Raw genomic sequence first — 22,195 nt, 5'->3', positions numbered from 1 at the left:
CGTGTCTGTGTTCTGCTATTACACTCCATGTTCAGCACAGCCCAATATGGGAGTCACTAGTCACATGTGCACATATTTAAATTTTAAATTAACTTAATTAAAATTAAATAAAATCAGGCCGGGCAGAGTGGCTCACCCCTGTAATCACAGCACTTTGGGATGCCAAGGCAGGTGGATCGCCTGAGGTCAGGAGTTCGAGACCAGCCTGATCAACATGGTGAAATCCCGTCTCTACTAAATACAAAAAATTAGCTGGGCTTGGTGGCGCATGCCTGTAATCCCAGCTACTTGGGAGGCTGAGGCAGGAGGATCACTTGAACCTGGGAGGTGGAGGCTGCAGTGAGCCAAGATTGCGCCATTGCACTCCAGCCTGGGCAACAAGATCGGAACTCCATCTCAAATAAATTAATAAATAAATAAAATTACAAACTCAGTTCTTCAGTTGCACTAGTCACAGGTTCAAGAGGTCAACAGCCAAATGATGCCTGTGGCTTCTATTGTACAGTACAGATATAGAACATTTCCATCATCAGGGAGCATTCTACTGAATGGCGGTGGCATAGATAAAGCCTTGCATTTGTGCTCCTAACCGTGACACTTCACTGCCTCATGGATTCTAGCAGTCTGTCTCCTTCGCCTATCTATTGTCATAGTTTCCCTTGAATTCAGAACAAAGCTTAAAAATACTTCATTCTTCTACTAAACAAGAAGTGTACTTAGTACCTACATTTTACCCACCTATTCAATATACCATACCAAAGGTAGCAAAGCAAATAGAAACTATGCTCCCTGCTATTAAACATTTAGAATCTAGGCTGGGCACGGTAGCCCATACCTGTAATCCCATTACTTTAGGAGGCCGAGGTGGGCGGGTCATTTGAGGTCAGGAGTTCGAGACCAACCTGGCCGAAATGGTGAAACCCTATCTCTACTAAAAATACAACATTAGCTGGGCATGGTGGTGTACACTTATAATCCCAGCTACACGGGAGGCTGAGGCAGGAGAATCCCTTGAACCCGGGAGGTGGAGGTTGCAGTGATCCAAGATAGCGCCACTGTACTCCAGCCTGGGTGACAGAGTGAGACACCATCTCAAAAAAAAAAAAAAAATAGAATCTACTTAAATAATGTGAGTGAATTATCTGATGCCTACCACAATTGGGCAATACTGTATTCCAGTTGAACAAATGCACAAGATCATGGAAAGGTTTTACATTATAGGCAAATTTAACTGATAAAACATTATTTTCCAAATATTTTCTTGCACTCTTGTGGCTTACAACATTACATTTCTTCCACAGACTCACTGACTCACATAGTGGTTCAATCTACATCATCTGATCAAAGCCTGTGTAAGTCATCTGCAATTCACCTGAAGCAGTGTATTGTTTGCTATATTACAGGACCTTTTCACTTGATGTGAAATGAAATCAGAGAACCCAAAGACATCTTGATTCTGACATGCTCTGTAACAGTGGCCCTTCTGGGACAATGATTTTCCATCAAAGTAAGCCCAAAATTAAACTTAGGTAGGAGTCATGGTAGAGCAACATGCACAGGTGTGAGGCAGAGGGCAGAGAACTTGAGTGTGGGCGAGTCAGACCTTGAAAAAAAAAGTCATTCACCCCTGTCAATTTATTTTTATTTTATTTTATTTTATTTTATTTTATTTTATTTTATTTTTTGAGACAGAGTCTCATTCTGTTGCCCAGGCTGGAGTGCAATGGCACGATCTCGGCTCACTGCAACCTCCACCTCCCAGGTTCAAGTGATTCTCCTGCCTCAGCATCCCAAGTAGCTGGGACTACAGGCATGTGCCACCACGTCCAGCTAATTTTTGTCTTTTTAGTAGAGACGGGGTTTCGCCAGGTTGCCCAGGATGGTCTGGAACTCCTGGTCTCAAGTGATCCGGTCACCTTGGCCTCCCAAAGTGCTGAGATTACAGGCGTGAGCCACCACCCCCAGGCTCTCCATCCGTTTTATCAATGACAACCTCAAAGAGAACACTTGACCTTCAGTAATACTGTAAATAAGATGGTTTGATGGATTTGGAAGAAGTGGGGAAAGGAGAATAGAAAAAGGCTTTCAAGACCAGGTACAGTGGCTCACACTTGTAATCCCAGCATTTTGGGAGGCCGAGGCAGATGGATCACCTGAGGTCGGGAGTTCGAGAACAGTCTGGCCAACAAGGCAAAAACCATCTCTACTAAAAATACAAAAAATTAGCCAGGTGTGGTGGCACGCGCCTGTAATCCCAGTTACTTGGGAGGCTAAGGCAGGAGAATCACTTGAACCCAGGAGACAGAGGTTGCAGTGAACCGATATGGCACCATTGCACTCCAGCCTGGGTGACAGAGTGAGACTCTGCTTCAAAAAAAAAGGAAGAAAAAGGCTTTCAATATGCACATATTGACAGTTTTTACATAAAAGGGGATGAAAAACAGAAAGTTAAATAAATAAGTTGCACATAAACTTTTGTAAATTGCCCTTACACAGGGTTGAGGCAAAGGGGAGACGGAGACTTTGGCATCAGAGAATTCTACTCAACAGTTAACTGGCTGTGTGTCAGAGAGATTAATTTCCCTCTCTGAGCCACCATCTTGTTTACCTCTACAATGGAGATAATAACAGTCCCTACTTTTGGGAGTGTAAGGATTAGGAAATTAAATCTTTTTTTTTTTTTTTTTTTTTTGAGACAGGGTCTCACTCTGTCACCCAGGCTGGAGTGCAGTGGTGCCATCTCGGCTCACTGCAGCCTCTGGCTCCTGGTTCACGTGATTCTCCTGCCTCAGCCTGGGATTACAGGTGCCCGCCACCACACCTGGCTAATTTTTGTATTTTTACTAGAGACGGGGTTTCACCATGTTAGCCATGCTGGTCTTGAACTCCTGGCCTCAAGTGATCTGCCTGCCTTGGCCTCCCAAAGTGCTGGGATTACAGGCATGAGCCACTGTGCCAGGCCAGGAAATTAAATCTAAATCACCTGGTGCATAAAATGCCAAAATCGCTACACTAATGACCATTTATTTCACATCCCCGGCTGTATGACTTGAGAAGCCCACTCTCTGATGTCAATTTTAAAAGAAATGTCTCTGTTATTAAGGATTACTAATTGGGTCCCCTTTGAAGTTCCTCAAAAGATACCAGGAAAGCTTTCAATAGCTTTTAACTCAAATAAATTTATGAAAATGATTATAACACCTCCATCATTGCCATTTGCCTCAGACATTGCTACCATAGGGACCAAGATGTCATCAAGGACCTGCTTTTAGACTTTGTTGACATCAATGTCAGATCAATGGCTGAAATAAAAGCATCTTCAAAATACTTCACAAAGCAATTGAATGATATGAGTTGCACAGAACATCCAAGCCTGCTTGGAGTGCCATGTTTGGTCAAGGAGAGGATGGAAGAGGGAGACTCAAGACCCACCGCCTGCTTTCAAAAAGTCTTTCTCCATAATTAATACAGGAGTTTTAAAAAGATAACAAACAGATACCTCAAGCATTCACTGGAAGAATCACATCCACAAATTCTAATTTTGGGTTTGTATCGACCACAAGAGTCTGTGTCCAACACGTGTAAAAGGCTTTTTGGCAAATTCATCACTTTATATACCAGTTCGATTTGGGATACCTTTTTCATTTTTTCTTTTTTCACGTCAAACGGGGAATGTGCCAACATCGTAACAAAGTCTGAGGGAGGCACATCTCACACACGAGCGTGAAACCCCAATCATCATGCTTATGAACTACCAAAGGATCCCAGGTTTTATTAACAAGCACATTTCTGGGTTTTGCTCTGCCACGCTTCATGCTTTCATCCTCAGGCTAGTCTCCTCAGAAATAGAAAGCAGCTGTTCACTTCAAGACCGAAGTCTGAGTTCCGTGTAGGAAGAAGAGGTCAGGGAAGGGAAAAGGTAAAGGGGCCAAGGACACAGAACTTTCTCCCAGGAAGAAAACATCACTCCAGACTTCTGTTTTCATCTCATCAGCCAGGGCTGTATCACAGGGCTATTCCTAGGAAGCTGGGTGGCCAGCAGGTCGCCTTTCCACCCTTTATAGAAAAGGTAGGCAATGGCCGGGCGCGGTGTCTCATGCCTGTAATCCTGGCACTTTGGGAGGCTGAGGCAGGCGGATCACTTGAGACCAGCCTGGCCAACATGCATCTTTACCAAAAATACAAAAATTAGCTGGGCTTGGTGGTGCACGTCTGTAATCCCAGCTACCAGGAGGCTGGGGTGGGAGAATCATTTGAGCCCAGGAGGCGGAGGTTGCAGTGAGTCAAGATGGCACCGCTGCACTCCAGCCTGGGCGACAGAGTGAGACCCTGTTAGAAAAAAAAAACTAGGCAAGCGGAGAGTGACAGATAATAGCTTTGGGATATCAATCAATGGTCTATCAAGGGACTCAGCCAAGAGTTTTCAGTGTTTTCTTTTGCCAATTCCAGACACTAAAACACTACCAGCAACTCTCACCTACTACCCCTATCATTTCCTAAAAGAAAGGGTATTTGAACACTGCCAAGGCCGGGCAGAGATGCTGTAATCACAACACTTCGGGAGGCCAAGGCAGGCGGATCTCTTGAGGCCAGGAGTTCAAGATCAGCCTGGCCAACATAGCAAAACCCCGTCTCTACTAAAAAAAAAAAAAAAAAAAAAAAAAATTAGCCAGATGTGGTGGTGGGTGCCTGTGGTCCTAGCCACTCAGGAAGCTGAGGTGGGAGGATCACTTGAACCTGGGAGAAGGAGGTTGCAGTGAGCCGAGATTGCGCCACTGCATTCCATCCTGGGCGACAGAGGGACCTTGTTTCAAAAAAAAAAAAAAAAAACCTGCCAAAAGAGGAAAGACAATCTCAGAATAATGATCTACCCACACACTGCACTATCGCTTTCTTTTGGTGCAAAACTCCCCCCATTGCTCCTAGTTTCTGAGATGTTTTCAGTGAAACGTCAGTCCTGGGAGTGGTGCTGAGGGATGGTGGTCCTGCATTTGCAGCGAGATGCGTAAACCACAACACTGAAGGGCCTATGGCTTTCGGAGACAGAAACTGGAAAAATAATGTTTTTCGGATTTCTTCATACAAACGACTGTGGAAGTAAGTCTTATTGCAAACTTAGATGAGCTGTCATAAATGGAATGAGAAGTAGAAGGTGGGGGGGAGGGGAAATGTCTTCAGGAAGGATACATGAGGAGCAGCTGTCAGCCACAGGAAGGCCTTCACACAGGCAGCAGCAGGTTGGGCAGGTCTTGACAGCAAGTGCAGACAGCTGGCCCTCCCAGGACGGGAACCGCTGACTCCACTCAAGGCATCTGGTTCACGCAAACTCCGACGCAAACCATGGTGGGATGATAGCTTCAAGGGGACGTGATGTCATTTCTCCTCAGTGAGTAGGTCACGTGGCTAGGGAGTTTGACTCTTTCCCTCCTTTTCCCAAAGAAGATTTTGTACCTCTCACAAACAAACATCCCATTTAAAGGAAGAACGCAAATTCTGCCTGGAAGAGCAGACTTGAAATCGGTCATTAATGGTTTATATTTCTCCACTGAGAACATTCTAGGCATTTTGATTATTGGCAGCAGCCCTTCAAGACAGTTTTTCTGCTAATTTTCCCTCAACCTCTTCAGTTGCGTTCTGAATTTTCAAAAGTAGGACCAAGCTAGTTATGAGTGACTATAAATTTGGAGGACGGAAATACACATGAAAATAACCACTACTGGTCGGGCACAGTGGCTCAAACACACCTGTAATCCCAGCACTTTGGGAGGCCGAGGTGGGCAGATCACGAGGTCAGGAGATCGAGACCATCCTGGCCAACATGGTGAAACCCCGTCTCTACTAAAAATACAAACATTATCTGGGCATGGTGGCGCCTGTAATCCCAGCTACTCAGGAGGCTGAGGCAGGAGAATTGCTTGAACCAGGGAGTCAGAGGTTGCAGTGAGCCGAGATCGCGCCACTGCACTCCAGCCTGGTGACAGAGCAAGACTCCGTCTCAAAAATAATCAATCAAACAAACAAACAAATCCACTACTTAGAATAGAGGTCACCGGGTGTGGTGGCTCACACCTGTAATCCCAGCACTTTGGAAGGCCGAGGTGGGCAGATCCCTTGAGCCCAGGAGTCCAAGAACAGCCTGGGCAACATGGCGAAACCCCATCTCCACTAAAAATATAAAAAATTAGCCAGGAGTGGTGGTGCATGCCTGTAGTCTCAGCTACTCAGGAGGCTGAGGTGGCAGGATTGCTCGAGTCCGGGAGTGGGAGGTTGCAGTGAGCTGAGATCATACCACTGCGCTCCAGCCTGGGCGACAGAGACGCCATCTCAAAAAATAAAAAATAAATAAAAAATAAAAAAGAACAGAGGTCAGTAACCTTTTCTGTCAAGGCACAAATAATAAATATTCCAGGCTCTGTGGGCCACATGGTCGCAGCTCTACTGCAGTCCTAGCAAGAAAGGAGCCACAGACAATACATAAAGAAATGGCAGTGGCTGCGTTCCAGTAAAAATTCATTATGGATACTGACATTTGAATTTCAAGCAATTTTTACACAAGTCACAAAATACTACTTTTCTTTGTGTTTTTTTCCAATCATTAAAATATAAAAACTATTCTTACTTCACAGGCCGTAAGAAAACAGGCAGTGGTCCCACAGGCTGTAGTTTGCTGATGATCCCTGAACTAGAAAATAAAACAGATAAAGCACTCAGGAACAAATTTAACAAGAAATACGCAAAGCTCCATGAGGAAATTTAAAAGTTTTTGAAGTCACAAAAGTTAACTTGAATAAAAAGATATACCATGTTTTTGGTTAGAGAGATTCAACATCATGAAGATGCAAATTCTTCCACAACTAATTTTAAAATGTATTACGAGACCGGAAATGGTGGCTCACGCATGTAATCCCAGCACTTCGGGAAGCCAAGGCAGGTGGATCACCTGAGTTCAGGAGTTTGAGATCAGCCTAGCCAACAGGGTGAAATCCCATCTCTACTAAAAATATAAAAAATTAGCCAGGCATGGTGGCGGGTGCCTGTAATCCCAGCTACTCAGGAGGCAGAGGCAGGAGAATTGCTGGAACCTGGGAGGCAGAGGTTGCAGTGAGCCAAGATCGCACCACTGCACTCCAGTATGGGCGACACAGTGAGAGTCTGTCATAAATAAATAAATAAATAAATAAATAAATAAATAAATAAATAAAGTATTATGATCCAAATTAAAGTAGCAAGAGATCATTTTTTTCTGGAATCACACAGCTGACTCTGAAGTTGATATGAAAAGATAAATAAGCAAGATTAGGTCTGGAAAACTCAGAAAAAGAAGAACAAAAAGGAAGCAGCTGTACTAGAATGTAAAACACTATGCACATCAGCAACTAAGCCAGTGTGGTATCGGCACACGAATGGACACACAGAACACATCCAGAAATATTAATACATCCAAAATGAACCCAGGACTTACTGTGTGATGAAGGCAGCATATCAAATCAAGGTGCTAAAGATGAAGTTTTTAATAAATGGTGTTGGGCCATGAAGACAAACAGATCCAAACCTCATACTATGCATCAGGATAAAAAGCACTCCAAGTAAACCAAATATTAAATGTAAGAAATGAAACCATATAAGTTAAAATGGGAGGAGTCAGATGGTGCACAGTGGCTCATGCCTGTAATCCCAGCACTTTAGGAGGCTGAGGTGGGAGGATCACTTGAGCACCAGAAGTCAAGGCTAGTGAGCTGTGATCACACCACTGTCCTCCAGGCTGGGTGAGAGTGAGACCCTGTCTCAAAATAAAATAAAATGGGAAAAGCCATTCTAAAAATAATTTAAAATCCAGAACCGTTAAAAAGAAAAAACTCACAAATTCAAATATATAAAAATATTTTGCTTAGGATTTTTTTTTTGTTATGCAAAGATCAAAGGAAAAAGACAAACTGGAAAAACAACATGATTGTAACACATCACAAAGATTAATTTCCATAACCTATAAAAGAAATTCTAAAGAAAATTCTGAAATGTTCTAGAAATTCTAAAGAAAAAAGACCAACAACCCAATTTGGAAAATGGGCAAAGGACATGAACTGAGAGGTCACAGAAAAATACCAATCGCCCTTCCACCTGGGGAAACCCACACTGATGGTGAGACCATGAGAAACAGGCACCCCCATACACAGCTGGTGGGAGAACAGAACAGCATAAACCCCAAGGAAGGGGAATTGATGGGAACTACCCAAATTACTGAAGCAGTTACTTTGAGAGGACCCACTTCTGGGAATCCTGATTGGAAACAAGTGGAGTGTACATCCACTCTAGAGACTACAGGAAAGAAAGAACAAGAGTGATCTCTTCAGGGAGTATGGTGTGAGCAGCAGGATGTATTAACTGGAAAAAGGCCGAGCGTGGCGGCTCAGGCCTGTAATCCCAGCACTGTGGGAGGCTGAGGTGGGTGGATCACCTGAGGTCAGGAGTTCGAGACTAGCCTGGCCAACATGGTACCCTGTCATTACTAAAAATACAAAAAAATGAGCCAGGCATGGTGGCACGCACCTGTAATCCCAGCTACTCGGGAGGCTGAGGCACAAGGATCGCTTGAACCCAGGAGGCGGAGGTTGCAGTGAGCTGAGATCGCACCACTGCACTCCAGCCTGGGTGACAGAGTGAGACAATGTCTCACAAAAAAAAAAAAAAAGTGAAAAAAGCAAGGTGTATGCTACTTTTGTATAAGGAAAAGAAATAAGGCAGATAGATACATAGGTAGGTAGGTAGATAGATAGATAGATAGATAGATAGATAGATAGATAAAGATATAGATGATACACAGAGATGACAGAAATATAGATGATATAGATGACAGAGATACAGATAGATGATGATGATGATGATGATAGATAGATAGATAGATAGATTAGACATTTTCTTTTTACTGTTTTGGGTGTTTTTGAGACCAGGGTTTTTGCTGTGTCACCCAGGCTGGAGTGCAGTGGCTAGTCACAGGCAAGATTGTCGCACATCACAGCTTCCAACTCCTGGGCTCCAGTGATCCTCCCACCTCAGTTTCTCGAGTAGCTGGGACTACAGGTGCACACCACCATGCCCAGGTCATTTTTATTTTTTGTAGAGATGGGGGTCTTGCTATATTGCCCAGGCTGGCCCTCAAGTGATCCTCCTGCCCCAGCCTCCCAAAGTGCTAGGATTACAGGTATGAGCCACAAAACTCAGCTCTAAGATAATATGTTTTAATTCTTTTTTTTTTTTTTCTTTTTGAGACAGGGTCTTGCCCAGCCACCCAATGGCACGATCATGGCTCACTGCAACCTCAATCTCCTGGGCTCAAGTGATTCTCCTGCCTTGGCCTCCCAAAGTACTGGAATTACAGGCATGAGCCACAGCACCCAGCCACTATATATTTTAATTTGCTTATATTTGCATCAGGAAATACTAAAAGAAAAAGCAAGAAACTAATAAAAATGGTTACCTATAGATTGGGAGTAAGGGGCATAAGGACAAGGGTGGGAAGGATAATTTTGTGTCATTTTAACCATTTAAAATTGTCAAATTTTCTTTTAATGACTTCACTTATTTAACAAACTTTAATTGAGCTATGCCCCAGGCGTTCATGAATACCTGGTTGTGGATGAGGAGTGGAGGCAGGCAGAGAATGTAGGCCGGGTGCAGTGGCTCACACCTATATTCCCAGCATGTTGGGAGGCCAAGACAGGCGGATTATTTGAGGGCAGGAGCTTGAAACCAGCCTGGCCAGCATGGTGAAACCCCATCTCTACTAATAATACAAAAGAAAAAATTAGTCGGGCCTGGTGGTGGGTGCCTGTAATCCCAGCTATTCGGGAGGCTGAGGCAGAAGAATTGCTTGAGCCCAGGAGGCAGAGGTTGAAGTGAGCAGAGCTCGCACCATTGCACTCCAGCCTGGGCAACAGCAAGACTCTGTCTCCAAAAAAAAAGAAAAGAAAAGAAAAGAGAATGTGACAGTATGCTCGTAAATATGTATACTTCTATATGTTAAAAATATATCTCTAAATATCTGCTTTGGTGCAATGGAAAATAATTCAGTTACATGATTAAGAAACCAAATCTAGTTAGTAATTGAAAGTGCATGTGTATGAGAAAGAGAGATGGAAGAATTAGAGACCCTATTCGAGATGCAAGTGAGTTCTCAGAGATGGCAGTCGCTGCCTTCAAGGGAACCGAGCTCCTCTGTGGGGGACAACCACTGCACTCAACATACAGTGTTATTTCAGAGACCCCATGTTTGAAATAGAACTACCTTCTCCCACAACAACCCTTCCTTCTTTCTTGCTTTATTTAGGATCATTGACTTATCACCATCTTACATATATTTTTACTTAGCTTGTTTATCTGTCTTCATTAACTACCCCAGGGCCATACTCATAAGAAGTCCCATAATAAACATCTGTGGATGAACAAATGAGCAGATCGCTGCCTGGATTGATTGATGGCTCTTTTCAAGATGTTTGACTCCAGAACGCTGGTTTTGTTGTCTCAGAAATCTCGATGCATGAATCCCTGTGGCTGCTGCCGTTGCAAGAACGTATGCAAAGTTGATCATCGCCGTTGATCCAATCGAGCTTATGTGCGTTGCTGGCATAGCATACATATTGAAATTAACCACCACTGGAAATGTCTTTAGGAGGACTATACTGACTCCACAGTTAGACAAAAAGTTAGCATGTCCTTCCAAAAGTGAAGGAAACAGAGCTGCAAGGAGTAACTTTGACATTAGGAGAGCAAGTATTTGTCATTTATGGGGATGACTGAAATTCCGTATTTTCTTGCCAAGCCAAAACCAAGAGCTTTGCAGAGCTTAAGAGGGGAAAATACCCACAAATTTCCTCAGAAGAAATGAAAATGTCAAGCCAGGAAAGGCTGTTGTCACCGGTCCATGCATTGTGCAGGCACGTGTCCTGTTTCAGTGGGTGGCTTATTTCCTTACTTTACATAAAATAATGGTGTATGTTACCATCTTAGATGACTGGGAATATAGCATGTGGTCTGCCTGCCAGATAAGGTTCCATTCTCACCTCCAACCACATCCCTAGGTGCAAGGCTGTCTATTTCACATTACCTAATAATTCGACAAAGAACACTTAAAAGTTTAATGACTTGTTCAATTGTTTTTTTCTTTCGAGAGGGTGCTGATTTTAAATGTCTCCATCTCAAACTGCTTGAACCGAGCCAGTAATAGTCACAAGTCAAAATACTATGAGATCACTTAGAGGGGGACTGTATACTAGTCTGGAGTTGGCAGACTAGTATACAGGGAATTGCTGGCATTTTGGAATATTCATTACTTTTAGTTATGGGAAGAAAAACTGAAAATTTTGGTTTATCTATACACTGAAAGACTATGGAGCTGTTAAGGTGACTAGGGCACTTTCTAGGTAGTGATTTGGAATATCACAAAACTCTAGTAAATGGGGAAGGAAAAAAAGACCAGGTGCATCTACCTCAATGGGTTCAGTGTGCACTCACTATGAAAAGGGGAGTGGGGTAGGCTGTGCACATTGGCTCACACCTGTAATCCCAGCACTTTGGGAGGCCAAGGTGGGTATACTACGGCCTAGACAACAAGAACGAAACTCCATCTCAACAAAAAAAATAAAAAAAAAAAAAAATAAAAGGGGAGTGGGGGAGAGGGAGTGATGGCTACCTTGTGTTTGCCAGGGTACACAGTTATTTCTGGAAAGATACAGCACATTTTTTTTTTCTTTCTTTTTTTGGTGAGACGAGTCTTGCTGTCACCCGGGTTGGAGGATACAGGATATTTCTGCAAAATGCTTTTTTTTTTTTCTTTTGAGACAAGGTCTCACTCTGTCACCCAGACTGAAGTACAGGGGCGTGATCTCAGCTCACTGCAACCTCTGCCTCCTGGGTTCAAGCGATTCTTTGTGCCTCAGCCTCCTGAGTAGCTAGGATTACAGGCACACACCACCATTCCTGACTCATTTTTTTTGCATTTTTAGTAGAGACAGGGTTTCACCATGTTGGCCAGGCTGTCTTAAACTCCTGACCTCAAATGATCCACCTACTTTGGTCTCTCAAAGTGCTGTGATTACAGGCATTAGCCACCACTCCCGGCCTGCAAAATGCTGTTTTTTGAACTCATTTGTAGGTAGGGCTTACTATCCACCAGTTAGTAATTGAAAGTGCATAAGTATGTTTCTTTCTAGTAGTTAATGGTTAATCCTTTTCTAATGGTTAATCCTCTTAACAGCCCTGTGAGGTAAGGGCCTCATCGCCCTTATTCTACAGATGCAGAGATCACACAGCCAGAAAATGGCAGAGCTGGGATTAAAACCTAAGGAATCTAACTCCTTGTCCTGGAGCATTCTGCCCCGCTGTTAAGACTGGCCCGGGGCATAGGGGAGAGGGGTGTAACCAAGGGATCTGGAAGCAAGGGTAGGAGCATGGAAATAGTATATACTATTTTGTTCTATTTGAATTTTTGTCAGGTGTAAACATTACCTTTTTTAAAAATAATTTTTAAATTAATGTAAAAAAAAAAGGTGATCCATTTAGAAGGATCAGGTGAAAACAGATGGTGAAATACATGGAGCGCGAAACTAAGAGCTTGGGTTTGTTGTGAACGATGAGGAAGCTTTTTGATGTTCTGAATGTGGGCAACTGGAAGCTGGAACTGGAAGTGGCTCTGAGAATCTTCAGCCACCAGGAATGGCTTCCTCTCTGCTGTCCACCTCCTCAGGGTCACCCTCCCCCTAATTCTTACAAGCCCTCCAAGCCTAGCCAGCACCTAAGCATAATGGATAACAACCATTGGGCTTTGGAGTCAGAGCCACTGATTCTCATTCTGACCCTCCACTTTTAAAGGGTCCCTGGGCAAGTTGCCTTTCTTCACCTTAAATACCTCATCCATAAAATGGGCATAAGATTAAGCACCTCACAGGTTGATAGTATGGTTAAATTAGGTAATACATGATATGTGCTAAGGATAAAGTCATGCATAAAGTAAGTGTTCAGTTAGTGCTTGCTATTATTATCCTAGCATTGACCAGGATTGAAATCCCAACTTTGATTCCAAAAAAACTGTTGTCTTCCCCAGGGACAGCCAGTATCTTCCCTCCTCCCTTCATGTTTCTCCTTTCTCCCTTAAAAGAAACATCAGCTGCTGGACCAGATCTAGTTTATACCCATAGTCACTTAATGTTTCCAACAATCCTACCAGGTAGATTTAATTATACCCATTTTCCAGATGAGAAAACTAAGGGTCAAAGAAATATTGTAACTTACACGAGATGCCTCAGCTAGGAATGGTGAAGTTGTGACTTAACCCATATCATGCAACTCCCATGCCGCTCTCCTTTGCCCATTACACCATGCTACCTGATGGTCCTGCTCACCTAAGGCCAAGCAGAACCTGCCTCAGCTGAGAAGCCTTCCCAGACTGCCACAGATGCACTAATACGACTCTCCTGTGCATCTATGCAAGTCACACACCAATTTTAGTTAAAATCTTGCATTATTTTCTTCAGGGTGACTGAATTCCTCAAATATGAAATTGGACTAAATGTACTCTCTTTAGCCCCCGAATACACAACTCATAGAAGTTGCTACCTAACAAGAGACATGCTTTTCTGCCTCTGTATGTTGTGTGTACCTCTTCTTACCTCCCTTTGTTGGGATTAAGTGAAATCTGATAGTCATCATTTCATGAAATTCCAACTGAATACTCAAACACCTGGAATTCTTTCTGTGCTCTGTTGTTTTTTAGAGGGAACTTATGAAATATACTGGAAAATCTTCCCTACCTCCTATACCTGGATACACTTCTAATATTCAATACAAAACCATCATGATAATGATCCCAAGACACTGCAAATTCTATTGCATTTTGAATCACCCAGTATTGAGATACATTTATTTATGCTAAACCCCTGACTTTAAAATAACTGACATATTTGGCAAGCTGCTGGATCTTAACACATTTCCACCTTCAGAGTCTTTACTTGCACTGCCAGAGCTGTGGGACAGGCATTTTTGACAAACCCACAGTGGAAACTAACCCACATATTTCAATAGAAATGTTACAATTGTTACATTTAACCACAGTAATACACTCACATGAAGGACTAAACAGCTTCTTACATAATAGCCTGAGAGTTAGCCACATTTTAAATAATTTAGATGAGAAACTGTATTCTGAGTTCCCATCAAGTAGCAATGTTTTCAGGCTAAAAGTGGGAAATTGCATGCATTCCTAAATACACATGGGAATTGTTAGTCACCAACTAAGCTTACCCTTCCATTCTGTAGCATTGCATGCAATGCAAAACAAAACAAAACAAAACAACCAGTATGATCCAAAATGAAGACAGAATACTGAACCCATATTTATCTCTCAAATTCTCAGCGATTACAGGCAGCGTCAAAAGCCTCACAAGCCTATTCAACTGCAAAAATTTCTTGCTGCAAGTGTTACTGATTATCAAGTTCCATTACACCATGTCTAAAGCAGGACTTGGGCAATTTAATGATACATTCCCCTGTGGCAGCACCTATCCCCTACAATATGTGGGTGTGTTGTGCTTTCTATAGGTAAGGGGTAGCTGGTCTCATTCACAGAAATTTCCTTTGTTAAGATGCTCACTTTCTGGTGATACCAACCAACTACCCACTAATTTCCTGGCAAGGGCATTCAACAGAATGTACTGCTCCCAATCCCACAAACCTTGTAGCAAAGTTGCAGGGGTGACCTTAGCACACTTCAAGTGGGCATAGATACAGGATCGGTAAAACATAGGAATCTAAAGTGGGCTGTAGACCTACCACTTGCTTTCGATTTTGTTATCACTTGTCAAGCACGGGGCTAGCCTGTGAGGTTACAAAGATGAGTAAAACAGTGGGGTTGTCAGACTAGTATACAGGTAATTGGCTGGCATTTTGGAATATTCATTACTTTTAGTTATGGGAAGAAAAACTCTGAAAATGTACAAATAAAACCTAGACCACAAACTCTACTGCTAAATTTTAAACTTAAAACGTTCTGAAGAATAAAAAGGAATTGCACACTCTTCATTTTAAACAGGGAAGAGTTCACACAGCTTATTCCTAGCCAGTGGAAAAATCAGTCTTCCCATCATTAGCCCTGAACTATGTACTAGTTATACTATTAAGTAAATAAAATTGAGTTGGGGTAAGAGATCAAATATGAGAAGCTGAAAACTAAAAAATTCTTGAGGTTAGAAACATACTGACAAGTACTCTCCTTAGTTCAGAGCCTCTTACTAAGATCTTCAGTAGAGATCTTACCCTCTACTGTAGCTACTGCGCGGTAATATGCCTAAGAGAGCCGGCTGTGGTGGCTCATGCCTGTAATCCCAGCACTGTGGGAGGCTGAGGCGGGCAGATCACCTGAGGTCAGGAGTTCACCACCACCCTGGCCAACAAGGTGAAACCCATCTCTGTGAAAAAATATATATATATATACGAAAATGAGGCACGCATGGTGGTGCACACTTATAGTCCTAGCTACTCAGGAGGCTGAGACAGAATTGTTTGAACCCAGGAGGCAGTGGTTCCAGTGAGCCAAGACCGAGATCGTGCCACTGCACTCCAGCCTGGGCAACAGAGGAAGATTCCGTTCCCCCCACCCCACCCCCCCAAAAAACCCCAAAAAACAGAAAAGGGACCCAGAGTTGAAAACAGAACCCTCCTCTCCACTTCAGGTAATTCTACACTTCTTGCCATGTAGTTGCCTGAAGGTGGGATTTCGAAAATGATTTTTTTTTTTTTTTTTTTTTTAAAGACAGAGCCTCAATCTGTTGCCCAGGCTGGAATGCAGTGGTGCGATCTCGGCTCACTGCAACCTCTGCCTCACAGGTTCAAGCAATTCTCCTGCCTCAGCCTCCTGAGTAGCTGGGATTACAGGTGCCCACCACCATAAGCGGCTAATTTTTGTGTTTTTAGTAGAGACGGGGTTTCATCATGTTGGCCAGGCTGGTCTCGAACTTCTGGCCTCAAGAGATCTACCTGCCTTGGCCTAAAGTGCTGGGATTACAGGCGTGAGCCACTGCTCCCAGCCTTTAAAATGCTTAACACAAATATTGTAAATATATACGTGCAAGCTAGTGCCAAATTATGGCAATGGAGAAACTTATTTAGGTCTGGATTTTGTTGACAATCAGCATGACTTGCCTGGCAAAGAACCACAACTGTCAAGTCAGATGCACCCTCTGCTGGAACACCTTGTCACCACGTAAGAAACAGGGCTGTAACAAAGTCATGCATTAAGTTTCCTCAGTTGAGGATTTGAGGTGGGTGGTGGCATAGGGTGGGGTGGGGTGGGGTGAGGTGTGGGGTAGGGGCGGCAGCAGGGTAAATAAACCATTATGGTACATAAAATAATTACACACATAAAAATATTCTAATTTATATTTTATTGCATTATGAAAATACATTTGGCAAAGTAATCTAGGCTCCAAGTTGAAATAAAATTCTGAAGAGTGTACTGATTTTTAAAATGTGAAATAGTAGATGTATTCTAACCAATACATACTAGCACTCTTATTAGGCCAAAACCCAATAAACCTAATTTTTATAATTCCATATGAAATTACAAGGCGTTTTGCATTCATTCATTTTATGATTAGCACAAATCTTGAGAACTGACCCTCACTTTATCAAAACCAATGTTAAATTCCTGTTCAGAAGACAATTTGAAACACTACTGAAAATTTTCAATTCCTTTGGTTTTATAAGTTGCATTTTCATCCTTACCATGTTACATTTTTTCATAATCAAACATTGTAGCAGCTTTAGATTCTGCCCAAGTACCTTTAAGTCAACTAGTATATTACATTTACATTATTTGAAAAATCACTGATTTTACAAATGCAAAACTGCATAAATACATGCCTATCTACACCGGCAAAACAAAATACTCTGAATCTCAACGCTTTAACAGGCCACACTTTCTGGCCGAGGATTTCTGGGATGCCTTTCCAAGCCACAAGACCTGGCTGGCAATTCCACTGCTCGAAAACACACTTCTGAAAGGTGTAATTACAATAAACCCTAAGCAGGTTAAATTTATCTAATAATCAACATTTAAAATATGACATTTTCACTACTTTTGCTACATTTTTCAGAACTGAAAATATATATTTTTCAAAAATGTACAAGGATATTTTCACTTTTTAAAAGGGAAAAGTGCTAAAAACATAATACATCTCTCTCTCTCTCCTCATCAGCATCTTCAAATTTATTTTACATGTTGGGTTATAGTCTAGAGAACAGGTAAGTAATCTGCTCAAGGTCAGAAACAAAGTATCTTTAATCACTGAGGTCTCCATTCTTCATTTAGATCTTTTAACAGGACTTTGCTTGATGTATGTTAAGAAATGTGCGTAAAATCAGACTTTTAAAAATTCGTAAGTGAATCAGTTATTATTAGAATTGACATTTTCATTAAGCAAAGTCTGTGTTAAGTGCACCTATGAATACTTGCGGAAATTTACTTCCAAATGGCCATCATTATCTAAAACCAGCTGAACAAGCTTTCCCAATTTAACTACAGAAGTATTCCACCTACCCTAAAGATATTCCATGAGCATTCTACAATTATCTGTATAAACAGCAACAAGTTTGATCTATGATCAACATATGAATATCTAATAAATATTAAACTATTAAACTATAGATTGAAATGCAGATCTCTCATAGAGTTAAGTGATGTCATTTTGGTACATTCACCATTATTGTACTTTATTTAATAAAGAAATACATTTGCCCTTGCAAATACAGCAATTGCAAGTTTACAAATAAAACCACAGACCTCAAAGTCATAATGCTAAATCTTCAACTTGAAACCAACAAAAGTAAATCAATTTGTTTACAAATGGTCCATGGCACTACAATTAAAATAAAAAATATCAATGGTCACAGGATCTTAGGTAGGTTTACTGACAATTTCATAAATATTCAAAAGAAAATTTCAAAATTTCTGAACTTAAATTTGCTTCATTTTAACATTTTTGAAAAAATTTTTTAAAATTTACAATGTTTAATTTTTCTCCCCTCTTGGATATAGTAAATCAATATTCAGATTTTATTTCAACTATTAGACATAGTCATAAATATATCATCTAGCTGTTGTGAACTTGACAGTCAAGTCAGTAGTATACTATCCTACAAACATAAATGGATCCAAATAGTTTTGATATTTATAGTCATGACGATTTAAGTAGTCAAAATGCAAAACTTGTGGTTGCCCCCCAAATCACCCAAAAGCATATGATACAGTGTCAGAAACTGTTTGCATCAGTTTTAGAAGCCCATCTGTGTAGTTCAGGTATCTGAAACTTTAAAAAAGGGGATTCTTCCATATTTTGATAAAAATGTACTCGAATATTTCATAACATTAATATTTATTGCTTTATATGAATACTGTATTGAAAGCCCAAGCATTCAGTTTACACACAGAAATTATACAATTATATACCGCTTCACAAAGGCAGTGAACACATTACATTCTACAAAATCTACTTTACAGAAATTTAAAAACTCTAAATATCAAAAGGTACAGTTGAAGAAACAGGTATAAATTTGGCAGCCAGTAATTTTGACAGGGAAGTTGCAGTTTGCATGACTTTAAATATGTAAATTTGAAAATATTGAATTTAGAGTAATCATTGTGCTTTGTGTTGATCTGAAAAATATAACACTGGCTGTCGAAGAAGCATGTTCAAAAATATTTAATTCACTCCAAAATGTCATACAAATTATGGTGGTTTCTATGCACCCCTAAAGCTTCAGTCATTTAGCTCAGGTACATACTAAAGTAATATATTAATTCTTCCAGTACAGTGGTGTTTCATACCATTGACATTTGCATACTCTAGAATAATTTAGAAAGACACGTGTAATATTCACAATGTTCAGAAAAGCAAGCAAAAGGTCAAGGAACCTGCTTGGTTCTTCTGAGATGGTCTCATATCAGCTTCATAAACATTCATTCTACAAAATAGTAAGCTAACATTTGAACACAATTTCCAAGATAAAGCATATTTTCTCATAAATAATGAAGTCTTTTTCTCAGGCACCTCAGAAGTATACAAAAGAATTTGAGTTTGAACAGATCTCTTGGAATGTGTTTAACCTGGTATTTCAACAGACTTAAGATTTCCAGGGTTTCACAAGGGCCAGATTTTATTTCAATTACTCAGAAGAGAAAGAAAATGTCTTCTGAAAGAGGTGAACTCAATCATTACCAATAGAAAAAGTATCCACTGTATTCATCTCTTATAGAAACAGAAAAATATAACATTTCCCCCCTTAGAATATATATATATGTATGTATATATGACTTAAAGTTCCATTGTACGTAGCCAAACAATAAAATCTGGAAACCAGCATGAAACCCTACAATTCACATGTTAAAATGTTGAAACTATGACCAAAATATGAAAACTGCTAGAGCTATCAGAAAGAGACAAGACAAAAAGCTTCTTGCATACGTATAAACTAAAAGTGATAATCTCAAAAAAACTTTTCAAAATTATAATTACCTTCCAGTTTAAAAACTTTAATCCTAAATTTAAAAAAAAAAAAAAAATCTATACACAAACCACTGATTTGCCCAGACCAAAAAAAAGAAAGAAAAAAAGAAAGAAAGAAAAGTCAGCGGTAAGGTAAGCAGGACCCAGAGGAGCTGATATTCACAGTTCTTACATGTACAACTCTTTCAGGAATTATCCATAAAGTACTTTATTTTACAACCTGCTTCTCTTGTAAAACTAAAGGTCCACTTTATTACATAAAAGTTTTATACAGTGTTAAAACCAGAACTGTATGTAAAATACTGCATCTAAATGTTTCTAAATAGTTAGTCTTGTTCCATTGGTTCATCGGTGACTTCTGTGGCTTCATCATCATTTTCCATGGATGATTCTGAAAGAATCTCTTCAGTTTGACTGGAACTGGATCCTACTAATTTTTCTGTTTCACGGCAGTCAGAAGAACCACTACTTACAGGGCCTTCGTTTTCACCACCTTCAGAATGTAGTAAATCTTTCTCAGCTTGAGACACATTAGATTCCTCCATTTGATTATTTTCCTCAGAAGTCTCTTCATTCACAGTTAAGGCATCATCAGATTCTTTTTCTTGATTTTTTCTTTCTGGGATCATTTCTCTTGATGTCATAAAAGACTCTAAAAATAAGCAAATGTTGTTGTAGTTAAATTTTATTTTCAAAATACCTCCACAGTTAAGTTTCATGAATTCTGATATTCTATAGTTCAAATCACATCCCCTGAAATTCAGCAGCAACTACATACAGGTGGGAGAAAAGCCCAACATCAGCATTATAAGGAGTTCCATTATGTAAAATTCTTTCACGAAAAAAATGAAGTACAAGAATTTGAGGATCTCCTTACTCCACCCTTTTACAGATGGTCTCTAAATACCTTCTTCTTCCTCTTCATCCTCTTCTTCATCCTCTTGTGTACAGTGCTGCCGGGTACAACGGCTTTCTTTGTCTTTATCCTGAGATGAAGATGATGCTTCTGTTTCTTCCACCATAACTGAAGAAATTTCACTGGAAGTTGTCTGACTGGCTGTTTCTCTGACTTCACTTTCTTTGTCAAACCTGAGTCTTTTTACCTCATGCCCCTCAGCTTCCACAGCATCTTCATCTGGATGTTTATTTTTCAAAGGGCTCACTGAGGAAACTTCTGATTCAGATGTCGAAGAGTCACTGTAAATGTTTTTTTAAAGTGTCATTAATAAGATTATTTTCCCCATCTTCTACATCCCCATTTTTAAGGTTAAATAATGTTTTAAATTGTATTTCAGTGTCAAAGTTAAATTATAACACCTGAGCAAAGAAAAACACAAGAGAATAATATCAAGGTAACCTAAACTGTTTGATGAATAATTCCCAGTAGGACTCAGAAAAGCTGTAAGACCTTTCTGTGCAATTCTCCAGTAAGTTAAATATTCTCCTACAACAAACCCACAAGTCTTCCATACGGACATACTCTCTAAGTCCTCTCCTTCAATTAGTCTTCCTTCCCTTAAAATGATACAGAAAATTTGAAGATATAAATAAAAGGTGTCCTTTTATGAACTACAGTGAGAGACGATTCACAAAACCAACTTATTTATAAAGATCTTTTCTCTTTTCAAGTAACTTTCAGAAATAACAAATAGAATGGATCATATCTACTTTACTTTTAGACCCTACATAAACAGTCTCCACAAATTATCAATTTTAAAGTCTTGTCTGTGTCCACCTTCAACATTTGCTACAGCTGCAAAGAGAAGCCAGTGCTCCTATAAACTGCATGAAAACCTTGTTCTGTCCCTCAGGACTTATAAATAGTAAGTGATAAGTCCTGATTAAATGTTAACTTTTAATAAATATAAAACATACAAACCTGTGATTTTTCTCTTCATTTTGCTGCAAATTTGCCTCTTTGCTGTCTGTGCTCTCAGGCAACCCATTTGTTGTCATGGGGGCTGACAAAGAAACCTTTGGTCGATTAAGTGGCCTAGGTGTCCCAGGCCCATTTATATTAGACCTATAATAAGATAAATGAACATCATTTCTTATTTTTATAAAAAGTCATCCCTCTTAAGGTATGCTGATGTGAATATATCACAGAAGTATTTGCTGCAACTTTGTTTTCAGGCCCATGCCTTACCAAATTAACTAACTCTATGTAGTTCATCCTATAGTATCCATAAAATGCCCAATTTTTAGAAAGTACACTAAGCCTGCTACTCAAAATCAGGACAATGCAAACTCTGTAGGTATCAAAAATCTAGAATCTCACCTCTCAGTATAGCTTGGTGAATTTCCAGGAAACATAACACCATTCATTCGATTTAAACTATTGGAATTGTTTTTCCTATAAGAAAAGAAAATATACTTGTGGATGACTTAATTTTTTTTTCTTTTTTTTAGACGGAGTCTGGCTCTGTCACCCAAGCTGGAGTGCAGTGGTGCAATCTCGGCTCACTGCAACCTCCACTTCCCAGATTCAAGCGTTTCTTGTGCCTCAGCCTCCCAAGTAGCTGGGATTATAGGCGTGCGCTGCCAGGCCCAGCTAATTTTTGTATTTTTAGCAGAGACGGGGTTTTTGCCATGTTGGCCAGGCTAGCCTCGAACTCATGACCTCAAATGATCAACCCACCTCGGTC

General features: G+C 40.5%; 1 protein-coding gene and 1 non-coding gene across 6 annotated transcripts in view; both read right to left on the bottom strand.

Annotated features, from left to right (window-relative positions):
* Positions 1-3,659: 3,659 nt before the first annotated feature.
* Positions 3,660-3,763, bottom strand: LOC117084713. The gene has a single exon (XR_004437615.1). It is a non-coding gene; the product is annotated as a small nucleolar RNA U13 (small nucleolar RNA).
* Positions 3,764-16,413: 12,650 nt separating this feature from the next.
* The window catches only part of PPP4R2 (protein phosphatase 4 regulatory subunit 2), a 74,321-nt gene continuing 68,539 nt past the window's right edge, over positions 16,414-22,195 (bottom strand). For all 5 annotated transcript variants that reach the window (XM_033210466.1, XM_033210464.1, XM_033210467.1 and 2 more), the window contains 4 exons: positions 21,829-21,903; positions 21,430-21,573; positions 20,458-20,747; positions 16,414-20,202 (listed from right to left, as the gene is read on the bottom strand). In XM_033210466.1, coding sequence (XP_033066357.1) covers positions 19,877-20,202; positions 20,458-20,747; positions 21,430-21,573; positions 21,829-21,903 — 835 coding nt within the window. In that variant the 3' untranslated portion in view covers positions 16,414-19,876. The remainder of the gene's footprint in view (positions 20,203-20,457; positions 20,748-21,429; positions 21,574-21,828; positions 21,904-22,195) is intronic.

Source organism: Trachypithecus francoisi, unplaced genomic scaffold (assembly GCF_009764315.1).
Source record: "Trachypithecus francoisi isolate TF-2019V2 unplaced genomic scaffold, Tfra_2.0 Lachesis_group0, whole genome shotgun sequence".
Classification (NCBI taxonomy): Eukaryota; Metazoa; Chordata; class Mammalia; order Primates; family Cercopithecidae; genus Trachypithecus; species Trachypithecus francoisi.
Note: the sequence above shows the minus strand (reverse complement) of the source record. Positions and strands in the feature narration are given on the sequence as shown.